Source organism: Mesoplodon densirostris, chromosome 16 (genome assembly GCF_025265405.1).
Source record: "Mesoplodon densirostris isolate mMesDen1 chromosome 16, mMesDen1 primary haplotype, whole genome shotgun sequence".
Classification (NCBI taxonomy): Eukaryota; Metazoa; Chordata; class Mammalia; order Artiodactyla; family Ziphiidae; genus Mesoplodon; species Mesoplodon densirostris.
In genome coordinates, this window is record NC_082676.1 from 24815226 (window position 1) to 24836013 (window position 20788).

General features: G+C 40.7%; 2 protein-coding genes across 4 annotated transcripts in view; both read left to right on the forward strand.

Annotated features, from left to right (window-relative positions):
* Positions 1-992: 992 nt before the first annotated feature.
* Positions 993-2043, forward strand: LOC132476413 (sterol carrier protein 2-like). Its single transcript, XM_060078364.1, has one exon. The coding sequence runs from the start codon at positions 1014-1016 to the stop codon at positions 1443-1445; it is 432 nt and encodes a 143-aa protein (XP_059934347.1). The 5' UTR covers positions 993-1013; the 3' UTR covers positions 1446-2043.
* Positions 2044-7478: 5435 nt separating this feature from the next.
* Positions 7479-20788, forward strand: part of PIGU (phosphatidylinositol glycan anchor biosynthesis class U) — a 132218-nt gene continuing 118908 nt past the window's right edge. For all 3 annotated transcript variants that reach the window (XM_060120008.1, XM_060120007.1, XM_060120009.1), the window contains exons 1-2: positions 7479-7644; positions 16593-16657. In XM_060120008.1, coding sequence (XP_059975991.1) covers positions 7515-7644; positions 16593-16657 — 195 coding nt within the window. In that variant the 5' untranslated portion in view covers positions 7479-7514. The remainder of the gene's footprint in view (positions 7645-16592; positions 16658-20788) is intronic.

Here is a 20788-nt window from a genome sequence, read left to right on the forward strand (position 1 = left end):
TTCATAGAGATAAGGAATTAAGGAGGAAGAGTGTGTTGTTGGAAAGAAGACACTGAGCTCAGTTTTAGATAATTGGAGTTTAAAGTGACTTTGTGATAACCAGGTGACAATGTCTAGGAGGTAGTTTGATGCATAATGTCTGAATCTCAACAAGAGAAATCTGGAAATTTCTGAGCTGGAAATAAAGATCTGAGAGTCATCAATATACAAATGGTAATTGAAGTCAGGGAAGTTTACGAGAGTCGAGAGTCCTTTGGGAGGCTGAGTTCCACCTTCTGTTGTATTGGTTAAGAGATTTTGGTTGCAAGTAACTAATGATCCAACTCAAACTAGATTAAATTAGAAAAGGAATTTGGTTGAAATGTCCATCAATAATCGCTGCAGGCAAGGCTTGATCCAGTGGCCCAAATAATGGAACTAAGATCTAGTCTTTTCTAATTTCTCCAAAACACTTCCTAGGAGTTGGCTCAATTTTTGACAGGCCCTCTCTTTGTGAACACAGTGATACTGTAAGGGAATGCCTCTGCCATGGCACTGCGATGACCTTGCATGTATTCATTCATATAGGCCACACTGGCAAAGGTATGAAAAGCTTATCTAAATCTTGGCAGAATGCCTTGTGATCCTCCCAGAACATGCGAGAATGGAAGGCTTGTAAGGCAGTGAGGCCACCTTCCACTTGCCTCCCTATCTCCCCTGGGAGGCTGCCTTGAGACGGTTTTCTTATTGCTTCCCAGGCTCTGATGAGCTATGGGGCTTTCTGCCCTCCCTACTCAGAATGGAGCTGCAGAATATAAAACCTGTTAAATGAACTCTAGGATTGGCTCCTCAGCAATAGGGTATCCTACAACTCATGTTACAATTGTTCAGCCCCTTTTGTTTCAGTGTCATCCTTTTTGGTTTGTGGAACAAGGATCACAGGAAGCTGGCTTGTTCTTCTTGCTGTCTATGTAAATAAACCATTTAAATCAAAAACTGGCTCGTTGGGAGCAGTAGTTGTCACGCTGTACAAGATGGGTTTTCCTGAAGCTGCCAGTTCTTTTAGAACTCATCAAATTGAGGCTGCTCCAACCAGCTCCGCAGTTGATGGATTTAAGGCACATCTTGTCTTTAAGGAGATTGAGAAGAAGCTTGAAGAGGAAGGGGAGCAGTTTGTGAAGAAAATCGGTGGTATTTTTGCCTTCAAGGTGAAGGATGGCCCTGGAGGTAAAGAAGCCACCTGGGTGGTGGACGTGAGGAATGGCAAAGGATCAGTGCTCCATAACTCAGATAAGAAGGCTGACTGCACAATTACAATGGCTGACTCGGACTTACTGGCTTTGATGACTGGTAAAATGAATCCTCAGTCGGCCTTCTTTCAAGGTAAATTGAAAATCACTGGCAACATGGGGCTGGCTCTGAAGTTACAAAATCTTCAGCTTCAGCCAGGCAAAGCTAAGCTGTGAAGAACTCTCTTTGCCTACCTTTGAAAATCAAGATGAGATATATAGATATATATCCATATATTTCATTGTCAGAACTTAGATCGAAACTACACATTGGCAAATAGCTTATTTGTTTTTAAATGGGTGTGACCAATCCTGTTTTTCCTAAGCTCTGGATGAATAAAACCTGATGGTGTACTACTGCTTTGCTGAATTGCATACAACTGTGCATTACAAAGTTAATATGGTAATTATGGTTTGGGGTAAAATTGAGTTTTAGAATAAAATTAGGAATAGCAAAATCCAAAAACTATGTAAACAAAAGCTCTCATTTTGCTTATAAAGTATATTTGAGGATTATTCTGCTGAAGATTCAACTTAAGTTTTCCTTGGGAGAACTAGGGAAGAAACAGAATACCAGTAGCTGCCCAGTAATTAGTGTTGTGCACTTAATGACCTTAATCTGTTTTCCATTGATAATTTTTAAAATTCTGTACTGGGATGTTTTTTTTAAAAAATCTTTACAGTTTTGCATTTCATGCCAGCAAAACAGTATTTTCTTCCCAAATCAAAGAAATATGATCAAAGCTTGGGAGAAAAAATATATAGCTGAACACAGGCCTATTTTTTATTATTTTTTTTATTTTTTATTATTATTATTTTTTTGCGGTATGCGGGCCTCTCACCGCTGTGGCCTCTCCCGTCGCGGAGCACAGGCTCCAGACGCACAGGCCCAGCAGCCATGGCTCATGGGCCCAGCCACTCCATGGCACGTGGGATCTTCCCAGACCGGGGCACGAACCCGTGTCCCCCGCATCGGCAGGCAGACTCTCAACCACTGTGCCACCAGGGAAGCCCCAGGCCTATTTTTTAAAACAAAAATATTTTTAAGTGAGTTTCCTTCTTGGAAAAAAATCAATGTATTAGAATCATAAAACACTGTTGTTGAAAATAATTGAACAAATAAAGTTTGCTTTGAGATGCACAGTTAAAAAAAAAAACCTGGCTCGTTGTATCTTTACTGGTAGAATCAGTCAGGCCTTAGCCTTGGCCTTGCTTTACTTTGTCTTATATGTATAAGTTACCAGCTGCTCCTGGGTCTGGGTGCTTCCAAGCTCAAACCTGAGGAAAAGAAAAGGCCTATTGCCCAAATGGCTCAGTCCAAAATTCCAGAACTGAATCTTGTTGGCTCTGATTGACCTGATTTGGGTCATACACTCATGCCTGAACCAATCACTGTGGCTAGGGATTTGGAACGTATTGGTCAATTTAAGCCATTTAGGGCTCATTCCTGGAAATGAGTGAGAGAGTGAGGTCAATCTAGCTCAAATCACCTGGCTGAGAATTCAGGGTCCTGTTAGGAAAAGGGAAAGAGGGAATGGATACCAGAAAGCAGTAAGCAAAGCCCACTATACCTGTCTCCTTTCCCAGAGCAGTGTGTATTTTGGGGGAGGGCATGAGGGATCTGGATGCATAATTATGGAGGGTGTGGCTCCTGAAGAGTGAGAGAGGTTCAGAGAGAAGAGAGAGGCTGGGGGAGGGAGAGCCAGTCTTTAGCCTTTGGAGGCCTAGTTTACATCTTGGTTTTCCTAACAGGATGGCTTTTGCAATAGTGGGCAGTTGTGGTAGGGAACATGAAGGAAATTGAGAGGGCTTGAGGTACTAGCTCCCAGAAACGTGTCCCCAGGGCATTATGTAAGACCAGATCTCTGGTTCCTTTTAGGCCCTTACAATACTTGGGTCCAGGGGTTGAGGGGGGAACTGGTGCGGATATCCCAAGGGGCCTCACCAGAGACCCAGCCCAGGAGCAAGAGGCAGCCAACATAGGAGACAAATGCTGAGAACCATGATTTCTGGGCCTGGTGCCACCACTGACTTGGTGTGCGATCCTGGGCCAGGCACTGCTCCTGCCTGGGCCTTAATTTCCCACTCTGTACGATGAACTAGACCAGATCTTTCTTTCTTTTTCAATCTCAAAGATGCCTTCATTTTTCCCTACATGCCACTGTTTTCAACTCACCCCCGCTTGTTGAGTTGTTATTGTTTTTAAGTTTTTATATAATTTATTGTCTTCTGGTGAAAAATCTACACAAACACAGATCAAGTCAGTGCTGTATCTTTAATCCTTCCTTTCACTTTTATAGCAACCCTGACTTTTTTCACTGTTTATATATTTCTTTTGCTGATTTTCTTGAGTTCTTTCCTTCTCATCCAGGCCATATCTTACAAATCTCTGTTCGGGTTGATTTCTCTTTGCATAATCCAAGAAATTGTAAAATTTATAAAAGTCTGTTGCTTTGCCACCACCAAAGTGGCTTCAAATCTAAAGACAAAGACGTCTGGTGTGTTCTCTTGGTTACATCTTGGTTAGTTTTTCTCAAATTCTGTCTTAGGTACTGTTGCCTTCCCAGGATAAAGGACCACTATGACCATTTGTTTCTGCAGAAACAGTTGGTATGTCTGAATTTCCTTGCCTGGCTGGTTACTGTGTCACATAATGGTGGCTGCTCGGGACTTCCTGGGCGGCTCAATGGTTAAGAATCCACCTGCCAACGCAGGGGACATGGGTTTGAGCCCGGTCTGGGAAGATCCCACATGCCAAGGAGCAACTAAGCCCGTGCGCCACAACTACTGAAGCCCGCGTGCCTAGAGCCCATGCTCCGCAACAAGAGAAGCCACCGCAATGAGAAGCCCACGCACCACAACAGAGAAGCCCCCGATCGCCGCAACTAGAGAAAGCCTGCGCACAGCAACAAAGAAACAACGCAGCCAAAAATAAATAAATAAATAAATAAATAAAATTTAAAAAGCATTAAAAAGAAAATGGTGGCTGCTCATCAGGCAGCCAGGGAGGAAAATAGCCCTGTTTAAAGATTTTGTATACTCCTCAATCTGAGATTGTTGCTCTAAGTTTGTCTCAATTTTTTATTAATGAAAGTCTCAGACCTTTACAGGAGCCAGGGTCTGAGTGCCGGGGATAAGAAATAGGGGAATTTGGGAAACAATGGATCAATGTTTCCTCCAAAATATCTCTTGAATCCACCCTTGAATCCTCCTGAAGTCTGGTTCCCCAGGTTTCTCTTTAACCCAGTTGAGCTCCCTCATAGCCTCCTAGTTAATTTCCTTTATGGTAAAGATGGCCAAAATCAGTTTGCTATTTGGAGTAGAAAAAAATGTACTTGATAAATTGTAACTCCATAGCCTAGTGCAGGATCTGGCAATGGTGGGTGTTCAATAAATGTTAAAGAAAAAACTACCCAGGTGTGTGGCTTAAAGCTGGTTACTCAGAGCCTCAATTCCTTCTTCTCTAGGTAACCCATACATCATCTGGGATGTCAGGAGAGAAATCACCTTGTTTGCTCCTTTATTATTTCCCTCACTTCAATTCTCTACCCTTCCTTCTCAGCTACAACAACAAAACAACCCAATCTAGCTCAATTCAACCCAACCCAAATTCCTCTCATCTTCTCACGCATAGAAGCTTAACCACAACATCTGGATCCTGGTTCTGCCACTTATTAGCTGTGTGACCCCAGACAAATGACTAAATCTCCTTGTGTCTTAGTTTCCTCATCTGCATGTGGTGATGGGGAAATTATAGTACCTGTAGTATGTGTGTATGTGTGTTTGTATAATTTTATGTGTATATATATATAAATATAATTTGTATTGTAAACAGCATGTAAAGCACTTAAAATAATACTTTGCACACAATACGCACTGAATATCTGCTAGCTATTATTTTCATTTTTTTTTTGCACAAACTACTGGATACCTAGGCCTTCAGGGTAATGTCTTTCAGTGTATGGCTCCTGAACCACCAGCATCAGGATAATCTGAAGAGATTAAGAATGCAGGTTCCTGGGCTCCACCCCATACCACAGTCTCTAGGGAAGAACTAGGAAATTTACATTTAAAAAATACATTTCCCAAGTGATTTTTAAAAATTAATTAATTAATTAATTTTTGGCTGCATTGGGTCTTCATTGCTGTGCATGGACTTTCTCTAGTTGAGGCCAGTGGGAGCTACTCTTCGTTGCGGTGTGCAGGCTTCTTCTTGTGGTGTCTTCTCTTGCTGCGGAGCACAGGCTCTAGGTGCGTGGGCTTCCGTAGTTGTGGCTCCCGGGCTCTAGAGCGCAGGTTCAGTAGTTGTGGTGCTCCAGCTTAGTTGCTCCATGGCATTTGGGATCTTCCCGGACCAGGGGTCGAACCCGTGTCCCCTGCATTGGCAGGCGTATTCTTAACCACTGTGCCACCAGGGAAGCCCTGTCTTTCATCTTGTTTATGGTTTCCTTTGCTGTGCCAAGGCTTTTAAGTTTAATTAGGTCACATTCGCTTAGTTTTGTTTTTATTTTCATCACTCTAGGAGGTGGGTCATAAAAGAGCTTGCTGTGATTTATATCAAAGAGTGTTTTTCCTATGTTTTCCTCTGAGAGTTTTATAGTGTCCAGTCTTACATTTAGGTCTTTATTCCATTTTGAGTTCATTTTTGTGTATGGTGTTAGGCAGTGTTCTAATTTCATTCTTTTACATGTAGTTGTCCAGTTTTCCCAGCACCATTTACTGAAGAGGCTGTCTTGTCTCCTTTGTATATTCTTGCCTCCTTTGTCATAGATTAGGTGACCATAAGTGCGTGGGTTTATCTCTGGGCTTTCTATCCTGTACCATTGATCTGTATTTCTGTTTTTGTGCCAGTACCATACTGTCTTGGTTACTGTAGCTTTGTAGTATAGTCTGAAGTCAGGGAGCCTGATTCCTCCAGCTCCGTTTTTCTTTCTCAAGATTGCTTTGGCTATTCGGGATCTTCTGTGTTTCCATACAAATTGTATAATTTTTTCTTCTGATTCTGTGAAAAATGCCTTTGGTAATTTGATAGGGATTGTATTGAATCTGTAGATTGCTTTGGGTAGTATAGTTATTTTCACAATATTGATTCTTCCAATCCAGGAGCATGGTATATCTCTCCATCTGTTTGTGTCATCTTGGAGTTCTTTCACCAAGTCGTTCTTGATTATGCAACCTGTTTCATTTCTTTCACAGGTCTTAAATTCCTTATATATTTATTTAATATTTTAATTACTATAGCTAACATTTAAGCACTCACCATAAGCACTTTTCATACATTAATTAATGAAGTGGTGTGCTACTTATGCTTATCAATGGCACTCCAAACTCCAGAAACCCAGTTTGTACTGTTTGCCCATTTCTATGGTGTAAAGACTCCCATAGGTTGGGATTTTAAACTATCAACCTGAAGTTGCTGAATACGTATAATACCATTATACAGTATTTGCCATAGTGATAATAACAGTGGTAAATAAACTCAAGACCACAGATAAAACGAGAGTGTAGTAAAATAATTAGGAAGTGATGTGTTTTTAGTATTTATTATCTTGTTTCTTACATAACTTGTTTAATTGTAAGCTTATATAATTTAATTTTTGATAATGGCTGTGTTTAAAAGCAACTAGCAACATTTCTAAGCATTCCTCAATCGTTTCTAGCTAGCCCACAACAAGCCAACAACCAGCACATTCTTCAGATGAGGGACCTGAGGCACAGAAAGGTTAAGCAACTTGTTCAAGGCCGCAGAGCTAATAAATCTGTAACTGTATCCTCAGAACCCAATACAGTGCCTGGAATATAGTTTGTAGTCTATCAACAAGTGTAGAATAAATAAATGAACACATATTTAATACTTTTAAAAACATAAAAAGGGAAAGAAACATTAAAAACATACACACAGGAGTGAAATTAACATCTTTTTAAAACTCGCTCACAATCCTAGAACGATTACTGCCTTCACCTATCTACTTTCAGCAGCACTTCAGTTCCTGGGCGCTTTTACAATTCACCAGCTACCTTAGGAGACGTCGCCTAGCACTTTGCTACGAGCTCGAGTCGCCCCGCTTTCCGTCGTCCCGCCCTATTTCGCCGCAAGGCCTCCTGGGAGTGGTAGTCCCCAGTCTCGCAGCTCCGGCGGCAGCAGCTAGGCGCGCCGGGCCGCGGAACTACACGGGGCGGTGCACAGGTCGAGAGGCTCTTCCACTTCGCTTTTCCCTCCCCGCCTGCGCGCCCGCCCTAGCTATCATGGCGGCTCCCTTGGCCCTGGTGCTGGTGGTGGCAGTGACCGTGCGGGCGGCCTTGTTCCGCTCCAGTCTGGCCGAGTTTATCTCGGAGCGGGTGGAGGTGGTGTCCCCACTGAGCTCTTGGAAGAGAGGTGAGGCCACCGGCTCGAGTAGGCGGCTAGGCCCCGCCTGTGCGCTCCTGGCCTCTGTGAATGGGAGGCGGGGGCAGTGGCCGCAAGCTCAAGATTCTGGGGGAACTGACCCGCTCTCAGGAGACGGCGGGAGGGCGGGGCCTGAGAGCGGGCTGCTAAGGGGGTGGGCGTGGGACTGTGTGGTGAGGTTGGGGCACTAGGGGCCGGTCACCTGCGGGGGTGACCTGAGGGGGTGTGTCCCACTCGGGTCCTGAGCTGAGTAGCGTGGTCTGAGGAAGGGTCGGGATGAGGAAGGGGCGTGCTGGGTGGGGGGGATTTGGCGCGAGATCGCAATGTGATGTTCCCCTGGGGTGTGGGATGGTGTGTGACGGGGGCCTGAGTGAGGGGACCAGTCTTGCCTAAGCGAGGAGAGTGTGTGAGTGAGCGTGATTAAGAAGCTTATTCTCAGTCTGGGACTTTGAATGCATCTTTTCCTACTGTGTCTTTATAGTTCTTCAAGTTCTTGTTTACGCTGGCGCCTACAAAGAGACAGAATTTGGGCCAAAGATCCATAGGCTAGTGGGAGAGATAGATAATTATAATAATTATTATAATCATTTGTGAAAAATGTACTTCCTTTGTACGTCCAGTTCCTCCTTTGGAGTTCTGACCCTGAAGAAAGGGTCCCCTCCTTTTCCAGCTTCTTAAAGCTGTGGAATTCGAGCTAACTCTTGAAGGATGCAGAGTTTGGAAAGGGAGATTAGAAAAAGGGGAGTTCCAGGTAGAAGATAAACAGGATCAAGAAATGTTGAAGGATGTGAAATGTCCGAAGTAGGGGAGTAATGGGATGGGGGTTAGGTTAGGGCCAGAGTTTGAAGAAATTTTTTGAAAACTGTCTTCCTGAAGTATGGACATGTAATAAGTGTAGAGCTCAAGGAATTTTTACAAACTGTATATGCCCATATAGCCAGGACCCAGATTAAGAAACAGAACATTACCAGCACCCCAGAAGTCCCCCTCATGTCCTCAAACTTTAAATGCTAGAGTTTTGATGTTGTCCCGTAGATATTTTGGAATGGCGTAATGAATGGATGTTTTATGAATAATTAGAGCTAAGTTTCCTAAAAATACTTACTATATATCAGAGACTATGGTAAGCCTCATTTTATCCTCCAGTTTTTCTGTGTGTTAGATGGTGTTATTTTCCCCATTTTACCGATGAAGAAACTGAGGTTTGGAGAAGTTAAGTAATTTTCCCAGGTTTCCCAGTTGACAGATGGTAATAAAGATAGTTGTAATTTATATGTGTGATGGTAAGAGCTTAGACTTGATATCTTTGCATATAATATTTGAGTGTAATTATTTGTTGAACTGAATTGTTTGTTGAAGCCACTTGTTTCCAGCTTTCTTTTGGATTCCAGCGGATCCATCCGTTTATTTGATAGTGCAACTAAAATGTATACAAATTTCTTGCTTGATAAAATGCTTGACAAAATGTGCTTCTCAGTCCAATAAAAATAATAATAACTAACACTGATGTAATGCTTTCCACATGCCAGGTACTGTTCTAAGCAGTTTAGGTATGTTAAAAAAACATTTAATTTCTACAATGGCTTTTTAAAAAAAAAAAAAAATAAATTTATTTATTTATTTTAGTTTTGGCTGCATTGGGTCTTCATTGCTGCTTTCTGTAGGTGCGGTGAGCAGGGGCTACTCTTCGTTGCAGCGCATGGGCTCTAGGGCGTGCGGACCTCAGTAGTTGCAGCACGCGGGCTCAGTAATTGCGGCTTGTGGGCTCTAGAGCACAGGCTCAGTGGTTGTGGCGCACAGGCTTAGTTGCTCTGCAGCATGTGGGATCTTCCCGGACCAGGGCTCAAACCTGTGTCTCCTGCATTGGCAGGCCGATTCTTAACCACTGTGCCGCCAGGGAAGTCCTCTAAAATGGCTTATGATGTAAATACTATTGTTAGCCCCACTTTATAGATGAGAAAATTAAAGTACAGAGAGATTGTTACTTGCCGAAAGTCACATAGATAATAATATTATGTGACTAGCTAGCAATCTTTAGACGTGGCTGTTCCACCAGAGTTCACTGTATACTATCTTGTCAAGAATAATTTTGGAACATTTCTGTCATATTTTGGTGTTTCCTCAGCCTTTGACCTAAAGATTGGGAATTATTATGGGCTTAGCTTCTTGAGTCAGGATAGAGCTCAAACTGAGTGCTTGTTTAGAAACCCGTTTCCAATGCAGCTGTGAGAGTCAGGGTCAGGAGGAACACTTCTGATAGCACTACTTAAAAAGCAAAACAAAACACTTATTGCTAAATAAATACAGAATTAGTAAACTGCGCACAGCAGTGTATTGCACAGTGCATTATAAGGCAAACACTTTTGTAACCATCATCCAAGTCAAGAATCAGAACTTTGCCAATTTTCCTAGAAGCCTTTCCATATACCCCATCTCAATCACAGCCTCTTATCCCCCTCATAAGTAAACCATTATTCTGTTTTTTATAATAATGACATCTTTGCTTTCTTTTTGTCTTATTACCCAAATGAGCATCCCTAGACACTATAGCTTAGTCATGGTCTTCAAAAAAAGTTTATGTATGTCTTTTAAGTCTCCCTTAATTTTAAAATTTCCCATCCATCTCATCCTTTTCTTTAGTATTTATCTGTTTAAGAACCTAGACCATTTGACCTGTAGAGTTTCCCATAGTTTGGATTTTCCTGATTGTATATTCATGGTACAGTATAACACATATCTGTCTGGTTTCTCCACTGCAAAATTACTATTTTCCCTTTTTATTTTTATTTTTTGGCCATGCTGTACAGCTTGTGGGATCTTAGTTCCCTGATCAGGGATTGAACCCAGGCCCTGACAGTGAAAGCACCAAGTCCTAGGCACTGGGTGGCCAGGGAAGTCCCTATTTTCCCCTTTTAAGTAGTAAACATTAGGGGGATATACTCTGGGGCTCTGTAAACATCCTGTTTCTCTTTAACTTTTTGCCCACTACTTTTTGCATTTATAGTTTGGTCTTCCCTGCAGCAATCATTACTGTGGTGTTCTAATGGCGACTTTTCTATTTCCCTCATTCCTTCTTTTTTTTTGTTTTATTTTTATTTATTTATTTACTTTATTGAAACATAGTTGATGTATAATATTATATAATTTATAGGTATATAATATAGTGATTCACAGTTTTTTTTTTTTTTTTTTTTTTGCGGTATGCGGGCCTCTCACTGTTGTGGCCTCCCCCGTTGCGGAGCACAGGCTCCGGACGCGCAGGCTCCGGACGCGCAGGCTCAGCGGCCATGGCTCACGGGCCCAGCCGCTCCGCGGCATATGGGATCCTCCCAGACCGGGGCACGAACCCGTATCCCCTGCATCGGCAGGCGGACTCTCAACCACTTGCGCCACCAGGGAGGCCCGATTCACAGTTTTTAAAGGTTATGCTTTATAGTTGTTACAAAATATTGGCCATATTACCTGTGTTGTAGAATATATTGTAGCTTATTTTATACATAATAGTTTATACCTCTTAATCCCCTACTCCTATATTGCTCCTCCCCCCTTCCCTCTCCCCACTGATAACCACTAGTTTGTTCTCTGTATCTCTGAGTCTGCTTCTTTTTTGTTATATTCACTAGTCTGTTGTATTTTTTTAGATTCCACATATAAGTGATAGCATATTTGTCTTTCTCTGACTTATTTCACTTAGCATAATGCCATCCAAGTCCATCCATGTTGCTGCAAATGGCAAAATTTCATTATTTTTTATGGCTGAGTAGTATTCCATTGTATATATACATATACCACATCTTCTTTATCTATTCATCTGTTGATGGACACTGAGGTTGCTTCCATATCTTGGCAATTGTAAATAATGCTGTTATGAACATTGGATGCATGTATCTTTTCCAATTAGTTTTTTTTTTTTTTTTTTTTAAATATATACCCAGGGCTTCCCTGGTGGCGCAGTGGTTGAGAGTCCGCCTGCCGATGCAGGGGACGCGGTATCGTGCCCCGGTCCGGGAAGATCCCACGTACCGCGGAGCGGCTGGGCCCGTGAGCCATGGCTGCTGAGCCTGCACGTCTGCAGTGGGGCCTGTGCTCCGCAACGGGAGAGGCCACAACGGTGAGAGGCCCACGTACTGCAAAAAAAAAAAAAAAAAATATATATATATATATATATATATATACCCAGGAGTAGAATTGCTGGGTCATATGGTAGTTCTGTTTTTAGTTTTTTGAAAAACCTCCATATTGTATTCCAAAGTGGCTGCACCAATTTATATTTCCACCAACAGTGTAGGAGGGTTTTCCCTTTTCTCCACATCCTCATCAACATTTGTTATTTGTTTTCTTTTTGATGATAGCCATTCTGATAGGTGTGAGGTGATATCTCATTGTGGTTTTGATTTGCATTTCCCTGATGATTAGCCATGTTGAGCATCTTTTCATATGCCTGTTGGCCATCTGCGTTTCCTCTTCAGAAAAATGTCTATTTAGTTCTTCTGCCCTTTTTTTTGTTTTTTGGCCATGCCACACAGCTTGTGGGATCTTAGTTCCCAACCAGGGATTGAACCCGGGTCACGGCAGTGATAGCGCCGAGTCCTAACCACTGGACTGCCAGGGAATTCCCATATTTATTTATTCAATTATATTTCTATCAGTGTGAACTCATGGGTATTTGTTTTATTCTCTGGATTATAATCCATACTACTTTGGCCATTGGGACCTCTTTCAGTTGTCTCCTTTGTCCTTTTGACATACCTCCCTCCTACTTTTTTTTTTTTAAGCACTGTGTTACTTTCTGGAACCACAAGATGCTCCAGGCTTACCTTGTATTTTTCTTGGTCCAGCCCTAGAATTGACCACTTCTCCAAGGAGCCCTTGTTCCTTCTATTGGAGAATATCATTTAGAAACCAAGATCTGTATGCTAGGTGTGTTTTTTTGTTTTTTTGCAGTACGCGGGCCTCTCACTGTTGTGGCCTCTCCTGTTGTGGAGCACAGGCTCCGGACGCGCAGGCTCAGCGGCCATGGCTCACGGGCCCAGCCGCTCCGCAGCATGTGGGATCTTCCCGGACCGGGGCACGAACCCATGTCCCCTGAATCGGCAGGCGGACTCCCAACCACTGCGCCACCAGGGAAGCCCTAGGTGTGTTTATTGCTACTGGGATGACACTGTTTCTTGGGTCCTCTAGGCTAGAAATATAAGGATACCACTTGTTTTGAACAAGCTGAATGCTTACCCTTCTTGGTATGGGAAGCTCAAAGACAGTGTTTGTCTTCTACTAGATGATATGCTTTTATTATCAGCCATAGGAAAAGTACATCAAGGTAACTAAATAAATTCTTGCTTATCTGATTTATGAGTTAAGAGTTGAGAGACTTTATGAAAAAGAAAAGCAACAACACTGGTGTTTTAGAATAATTGGCCATGATTAGTTAGCTTTTATGGTCAACTATTCTAAAACATTAGTTGTTAGATATCATCTCCTTGGGTGTCCAGTAAAGCTGTTAGTGAAGGGTTTAATAGTTGTGTTACACAGCAGCCTCCTTATGTGGCTCCATGAGGGAAGTTTCTCTCTGGTCCTAGGATAAGGACCAGTTACAGTTGTCTTGAGCATCGGGCTTTGTTTTATTTTATAGACATCATGAATTATGTAAATGATAGGTTTCCTTCTAGGGTGGGTCTATAAAATTTAAAGCCATACTTATGGCTCACTCATTACAAATAAGTAGTTCTTTTAAAAACAGGCTTTGTAAGTTTGATTTTGTTTTGTTTACTCATTTTTGAATAGGTAATTCAGTCTTATGGTTCAAAAATCAAAGGTGCAAAAGTCCGTATGACTAAAAGGCATCTTTCCACTGTTTTCCTATACCACCCATTTCTGTCTCCTGGAGGGAACAGTTTCTTATGTATATCAGTTTTCTTATGTATACTTCATGCATTTATAAGCTTACACTTTATAGGTTTTTGTGGCTCTGTTTTATGTTTTTCTTATTCTTTTTCACTCTTTTAAAATTAGTTTTCCTGTTGCTTATTAATAATTATAAAGTAATACATGCTCATTGCTAAAGACTCAGAAAGTGAAGAAAAGATAAAAGAAACCAAACATCTTCTATAATTTTATCACCCAGAGATGGTCACTGTTAACTTTTTATTTGTTTGTTTATTTTATTTGTTTTATTTAATGTTTATGTTTTGTGCTTATTTTGAGGCATTTCTCATTGAATACATATTCATTCTCAAATAATTAAATGAATGCTGATTAATATTTAAAATGAAATTTGATCATATTTTACATGCTGTGTTATGACCTGTTTTTCATTTTAGAATATTTCATTGACATCTTTCCTTCAGTAAATATAAGGTTGGCCCTTGAACAATCCAGGAGTTAGGGGCACCGACCGACCTTCTGTGCAGTTGAAAATCCAAGTATCATTTATTGTCAGCCCTCTATATATGCTATTCGTCTGTACCTTTGGTTCCTCCATATCTGAGGTTCCGCATCCACAGATTCAACCAACCGCAAATTGTGTAGTACTGTAGTATTTATTATTGAAAAAAATCCACGTATAATTGGACCCATGCATTTCAAACCCGTGTTGTTTAAGGGTCAACTGTAATATATCTGTAATATACTTCTTTATTCTAACTCTTAATTTTAAAATAATTTTAGATTTTCAAAAAAGTTTCAAAAATGGTACATAGAGTTTGTTTACCCTTCACCCAGCTTCTTTTACTGTTAATATCTTACATAACCATAGTACAATGACCTAAACCAGAAAATTAACACTGATACAATACTACTAACTAATCTACAAACCTACAGGATTTTTACCAGTTGTTCCACTAATGTCCTTTTTCTGGTCCAAAATCCAATCATGACCCCGTTATTGCATTTAATTGTTACGTATCCTTAGTCTCTTCCCATCTGGGACGCTTCCTCAGACTTAACATTTTTAAAGAGTACTGGCCAGTTACTTTGTCTCTCAGTTTGGGTTTGCTTGATATTTCCTCATGATGAGATTGAAGTTACACTTTTTTGGGAAGGATAACACATTTTTGGCATAAGGACCACAGAAGTTTTTTTTATCCCCATCTCGGTGAATTATGTCAGGAGGTACTTGATGTTGATAATGTTAACTGGTCAACATATTACTGGTGATGTTAATGTAGGTCACTTGAGTAAGATAGTGAATGCCAGGTTTAGCCACATAAAATCATTATTTTTCCCCTTGCAGATACTGTTTCCAATCATTTTTACCCACTAATTTTAGTATCCATTATTGATACTTGCCTTTCAAGATTATTACTGTGGGGTCTGCCAAATGGTGATTATCTATTTCCGTCTTTCCTTCTACATTTGGTACTTATAGTTCTCTTTAAGGAAGAGTTTTCTTTTCTCTTTCACTTGTTTATTTATTCAATTATTTATAGCATAGTATGATTTTTAACTATAAAGTGTTTCTCTCTATCTATGTACCTATCCACATATACATATATGTATATACATCACAATTCATTTACATAAATCTCCATTAATGAACGTTGGGGTTTTTTAAATTTTTTGGTACTCTGAGCATGATTATGAACATATTTCTTTGGGCACCTGTCCAATTATTTCCATAGGATAAATTGCCCTAAGAGCAATTGTTTCTGGGGCAAAAGGCACACATTAAAAAAGTACCTGTTGGGGCTTCCCTGGTGGCGCAGTGGTTAAGAATCCGCCTGCCAATGCAGGGGACATGGGTTCGAGCCCTGGTCCGGGAAGATCCCACATGCTGCGGAGCAACTAAACCCGTGAGCCACAACTACTGAGCCTGTGCTCTAGAGCCTGTGAGCCACAACTACTGAGCCCACATGACACAACTAATGAAGCCCATGTGCCTAGAGCCCATGCACCACAACAAGAGAAGCCACCGCAATGAGAAGCCTGCACACCTCAATGAAGAGTAGCCCCCGCTTGCCGCAACTAGAGAAAGCCTGCCCGCAGCAGTGAAGACCCAATGCAGCTAAAAATAATAAAAAGAAAAAAAAAGTACCTGTTGCCTGTAGAAAAATTAATACAAATGTCACTCAAACAATCAACATATGAGAGTGGCTGCCCATTTTCCTTCTCTGTGGACATTTCTCACATCTTCTAATTTGTTATCTTATTGTTTTTATTTATTTTTTGGCTGCATTGGGTCTTCGTTGCTGTGCGCGGGCTTTCTCTAGTTGAGGTGAGCGGGGACTACTCTTCGTTGTGGTATGCAGGCTTATCGCGGTGGCTTCTCTTGCTGCGGAGCACGGGCTCTAGGTGCGCGGGCTTCAGTAGTTGCAGCACGCGGGCTCAGTAGTTGTGGCACATAGACCCTAGAGTGTGTAGACTTCAGTAGTTGTGGCGCATGGGCTTAGTTGCTCCGAATCATGTGGGATCTTCCTGGACCAGGGATCTAACCCACATCCCCTGCATTGGCCACCAGGGAAGTCCTGTTATCTTATTGTTTTTTGGAATGGGGCAGAATATATATAAATGAAACACTTTTTAAAAAATTTATTTTTCTGGCCACACCATGTGTCTTCCAGGATCTTAGTTCCCCGACCAGGGATTGAACCTCGGACCCTGGCAGCGAAAGCGCCAAGTCCTAACTGTTGGACCGCCAGGGAGTTCCCAAACAAAACACTTTTTAGAGTGGGTGGAAGTTACAAAGAGATCAAAGGAAGTTTATAGTTTAATATAAAATTTTCTCATAATGAGTGCTGCCCCACAATGAAAAGAGATGCTCTGTGTAGAAAAAAGTTGACCATCATCTGAAATCAAGATTTAAATTCACTCGCTGGGAATGAGGTAAAGGGGGTTAGACAAACTGTGAAGCCCTTCTTGTTCCTGGGAGTATCTAACACTTTGGATTATGGCCAGTCTGCATATGTCTCTAAAGTAAGAGTGAACTTGGATGTCTTACTTTTCAGTGGTTGAAGGCCTCTCACTGTTGGACTTGGGAGTGTCTCCGTATTCTGGAGCAGTATTTCATGAAGTAAGTGTTCTTGTTTTCTTTTTTGGGTACTAAGAGTAGTTTATAGTCACAAATGCCAAAGCCTAACTCTGTTTTGTACAAACATTTAAAGAGATCTATTTTTGAAAATCATACTTAGAAACAGCCCTTTTTTAGATGGCCTCTGCTTAAGAGGATGTTTCGCAATTGCAGTGGAAATGATCCAGATTAAGATTGTAATTTGGGGAAGCAGATGAGACTTCTGCAGAAGTTATCATTTTTATTGGCAAATAAATTGTAAACAGTTCCCAGTTCATGAATAGGTTATATGCTAATTGGCATGTAATTAGTTCTTTGGAACATACTTTCCCATGAAAACTGTGCCAGCAGTGTTGGTTTCTTAGAAAGCCCACAAAAGCCATTTAACCCATAAAATTAGTTCTTAAGAATAGTAAAATGACTCTTAGTTCACCATCATCTCTCAACAGCTTCCTGACAAGTCTTTCTGCATTCAGTCTTGCTCCTTTACTTCTTATTCTGCAGTCAGAGCCATCTTTCTGAAATGTGCATCTGATTTTGTCACTGTCCTGCTCAACACTGATCTCAGGATAAAATCCAAACACCTTAGGATGCATACAAAGCCCTGTGGGCCCCGCTCATCACCCCAACCACATGTCTTTCCACTTTCCTCTCCCCACTTTTATTGGCTTTATCATTTAGAATAGGAGTCTTCTAATTTGGCATTTTTACCCCTAATTTTTACAGTTGTCTCCCTCATACCTACTTTGAGAACAATTTTTTTTTGGTTCTTCTACCTAGTCTTTTTAAAACGTTCAACTTGATTCTCATGGAGATAACAACTCTTTTGCATTCATATTTTATTATCTTTGTATTACTATCTAATTGAACCATAATAACAAGAACTACTAGCAGAAACAGGTTAGGAACAATTTAAGAGACTCTTAATGAGCACACAATTCAATCATTGGGAATGGATGTGTGTGGGCATATGCAAGCATAGCCCACTAGCCAGTGGTATGTGCTGTGGGCCTTGGGCAGTATGTTTTCTAGACAGACTAGGAACCCTCTGAGAGAGTTCTGACATGCTTTTATTATGCTCCAGCATCATATTCTCTCACCTGTATCTTTGCTTACGTTGTTGTCTTCTTATGGAGGGCCAATCTTCCTTCTTTTTGTGGTTGACTCTACTAATCAGATATTAGCTTTGGTTTTGCCTCCCCCAGAAAGCCATCCCTCATCACCTTACACTAAGTTAGGTGTTTCTCCTATATCTTCCAAAGCATCTTGTGCTTATCCTTTTCATGGCTCATATCGTACTCTTGAAATTGCCTCTGTAGTTATTTTACCCACTGTGATGTATGCTCCTCAGAACGTGTTCTGGCACCCTATCATCACTTATTCCTAGTGCTTAGGTCTGTATCTGCATATGTATTCCAACCCCTCCTTCCTTTCTCTATTTCCTTTAACAAAGATTTGTTAAGTACACACCAAATGCCAGCTACTCTGCTAGGTGCTAGGGGATATAAAACAAGACAGTCCTTGGCGTTATTATACTTGTATTTCTAAGAGAAACAGACAATAAGTTAGTAAAAAAGAAACAGATTTCAGAGCAAAGAATGTTGCCAGGGATAAAGAAGTTCACTTTATCATGATTAAGGGGTCAATTCGTCAAGAAGACATAACAATCCTAATGTTTATGCACCTAATAACAGAGTTTCAAAATACATGAAGACTGATAGAACTGCAAGGAGAAATAGACAAATCCCCAAATAGTCTGAGATTTCAGTATCCCTCTGTCAATGACTGATAGAACAAGCAGACAGAAAGTCAACAAAGATATAGAAGACTTGAACAACACACCAACCAACTTGACCTCATTGACATTTACAGAACATTGCATCCAATAACAGCAAAACACATAATCTTTTCAAGTATACATTTGCAAGATAGACCATATTCTGAGCCATAAAGCAAGGCTCAATAAATTTAAAAGGATTGACGTCATACACAGTACATTCTCTAACCTCAGTGGGCTTAGATGAAAAATTAATACCAGAAAGATACCTGGAAAATCCCCAAATATTTGGAAACTAAGTAACATATTCCTCAATAACTCATGATCAAAGAAGAAATCAGAAGGGAAATTAGAAAGTATTTTGAACTGAATGAAACGAAAACACAACCTATCAAAATATGTGGGATGTTGCTAAAGCAGTACTTGGGGGAAATTTATGGTGTTAAATGCCTGTATTGAAAAAGAAGAAAGGTCTCAAATCACTGACCTCAGTTTCTACCTTAAGAAGCTAGAAAAAGAAGATAAACTCAAAGTAAGCAGAATAAAAGGAATAATAAAGATCTGAGAGGAAACAAATGAAACAGAAAGCAGAAAATATTGAAAGTCATGGAAACAAAGTTGGTTCTTTGGGATGAATAGTAAAATTGGTAAACATTTGGGAATGGTGGATATGTTCACTATCTTGATTGTGGTGATGATTTCATAGGTGTATTCATAGGTCAGAACATATCAAGTTGTATACTTTGAAAATGTGCAGTTTATTTTATACCAACTCTACCTCCATAAAGCTAAATTTTGAAAAATATGATTTCACTTAAATGGTAAGTGTATGTAGAAAAATAAAGCTGAGTAAAAGGATAAAGAGTGATGGTCATGTGTATGGCTATTTTAGATAGTGTATGTAGGGAAGGCACTCTGAGGAAGTGAAATTTGAATGAGATCTAAATGAATCAAGCAAGCCATATGATAACCCTAATTTGGAAATGAGCTTGGCATTTGTGAGTTGCAGAAAGATGGCCGGTGTTGCTAAGGCAGAATGAGCAAAGAGGAGAGTAACAGAGATAAGCTGTAAGAAATTAGGGGTCTGATTATGTAGGACTTTTTACAGAAATGGTTAGGAGTTTGGATTTTCTATCTATCTATGTATCTATCTGTTTTCCCCACTTTTATTGAGATATAATTGACATACAGCGCTGTGTAAGTTTAAGGTGTACAGCAGAATGATTTGACTTTTATACATCATGAAATGACGACCACAGTAAGTTTAGTGAACATCCATTATCTCATAGAGATAATAACATCAACGAAATAGGAAAAAAATTTTTTTCCTTGTGATGCAAACTGTTAGGAGTTACTCTCTTAACAACTTTCATATATAACGTACAGCAGTGTTAATTATATTTATCATTTGTTGTACATTACATCCTTAGTACTTATTTATCTTATAACTGGAAATTTGTACCTTTTGACCATCTTCATCCAGTTTCCCCTCCCCCTCTGGTAACCACAAATCTGCTCTCTTTTTCTGTAAGTTTGTTTCTTTGTTTTTGAAGTATAATTGACCTACAACACTATGTTAGTTCCTGATATATAACACAGTGGCTGGATATTTCTATACATTTTTATTTTATTTTTTAAAATATTTATTTATTTTATTATTTATTTATTTTTTTGGCTGCATCAGGTCTTAGTTGCAGCACATGGGGTCTTCGATGAGGCGTGTGGGATCTTTTGTTGTGGCACAGGCTCTTCGTTGTGGCATGAGGGCTTCTTTCTAGTTGTGGCGTGCAGGTCTCCTCTCTAGTTGTGGCGTGCAGGTCTTCTCTATATAGTTGTGGTACGTGGGCTCCAGGGTGTATGGGCTCTGTAGTTTGCCGCACGTGGGCTCTCTTGTTGAAATGTGTGAGCTCAATAGTTGTGGTGTGAGGGCTTAGTTGCCCTGCGGCATGTGGAATCTTAGTTCCCCGACCAGGGTTGGAACCCGCGTCCCCTGCATCGGAAGGCAGATTCTTTCTTTCTTTTTTTAACATCTTTATTGGAGTATAATTGCTTTACAATGGTGTGTTAGTTTCTGCTTTATAACAAAGTGAATCAGCTATACATATACATATATCCCCATATCTCTTCCCTCTTGCATCTCCTTCCCTCCCACCCTCCCTATCCCAATCCTCTAGGTGGTCACAGAGCACCAAGCTGATCTCCCTGTGCTACGTGGCTGCTTCCAACTAGCTATCTATTTTATGTTTGGTAGTGTATATATGTCCATGCCACTCTCTCACTTTGTCCCAGCTTACCCTTCCCCCTCCCCATGTCCTCAAGTCCATTCTCTAGTAGCTCTGTGTCTTTATTCCCATCCT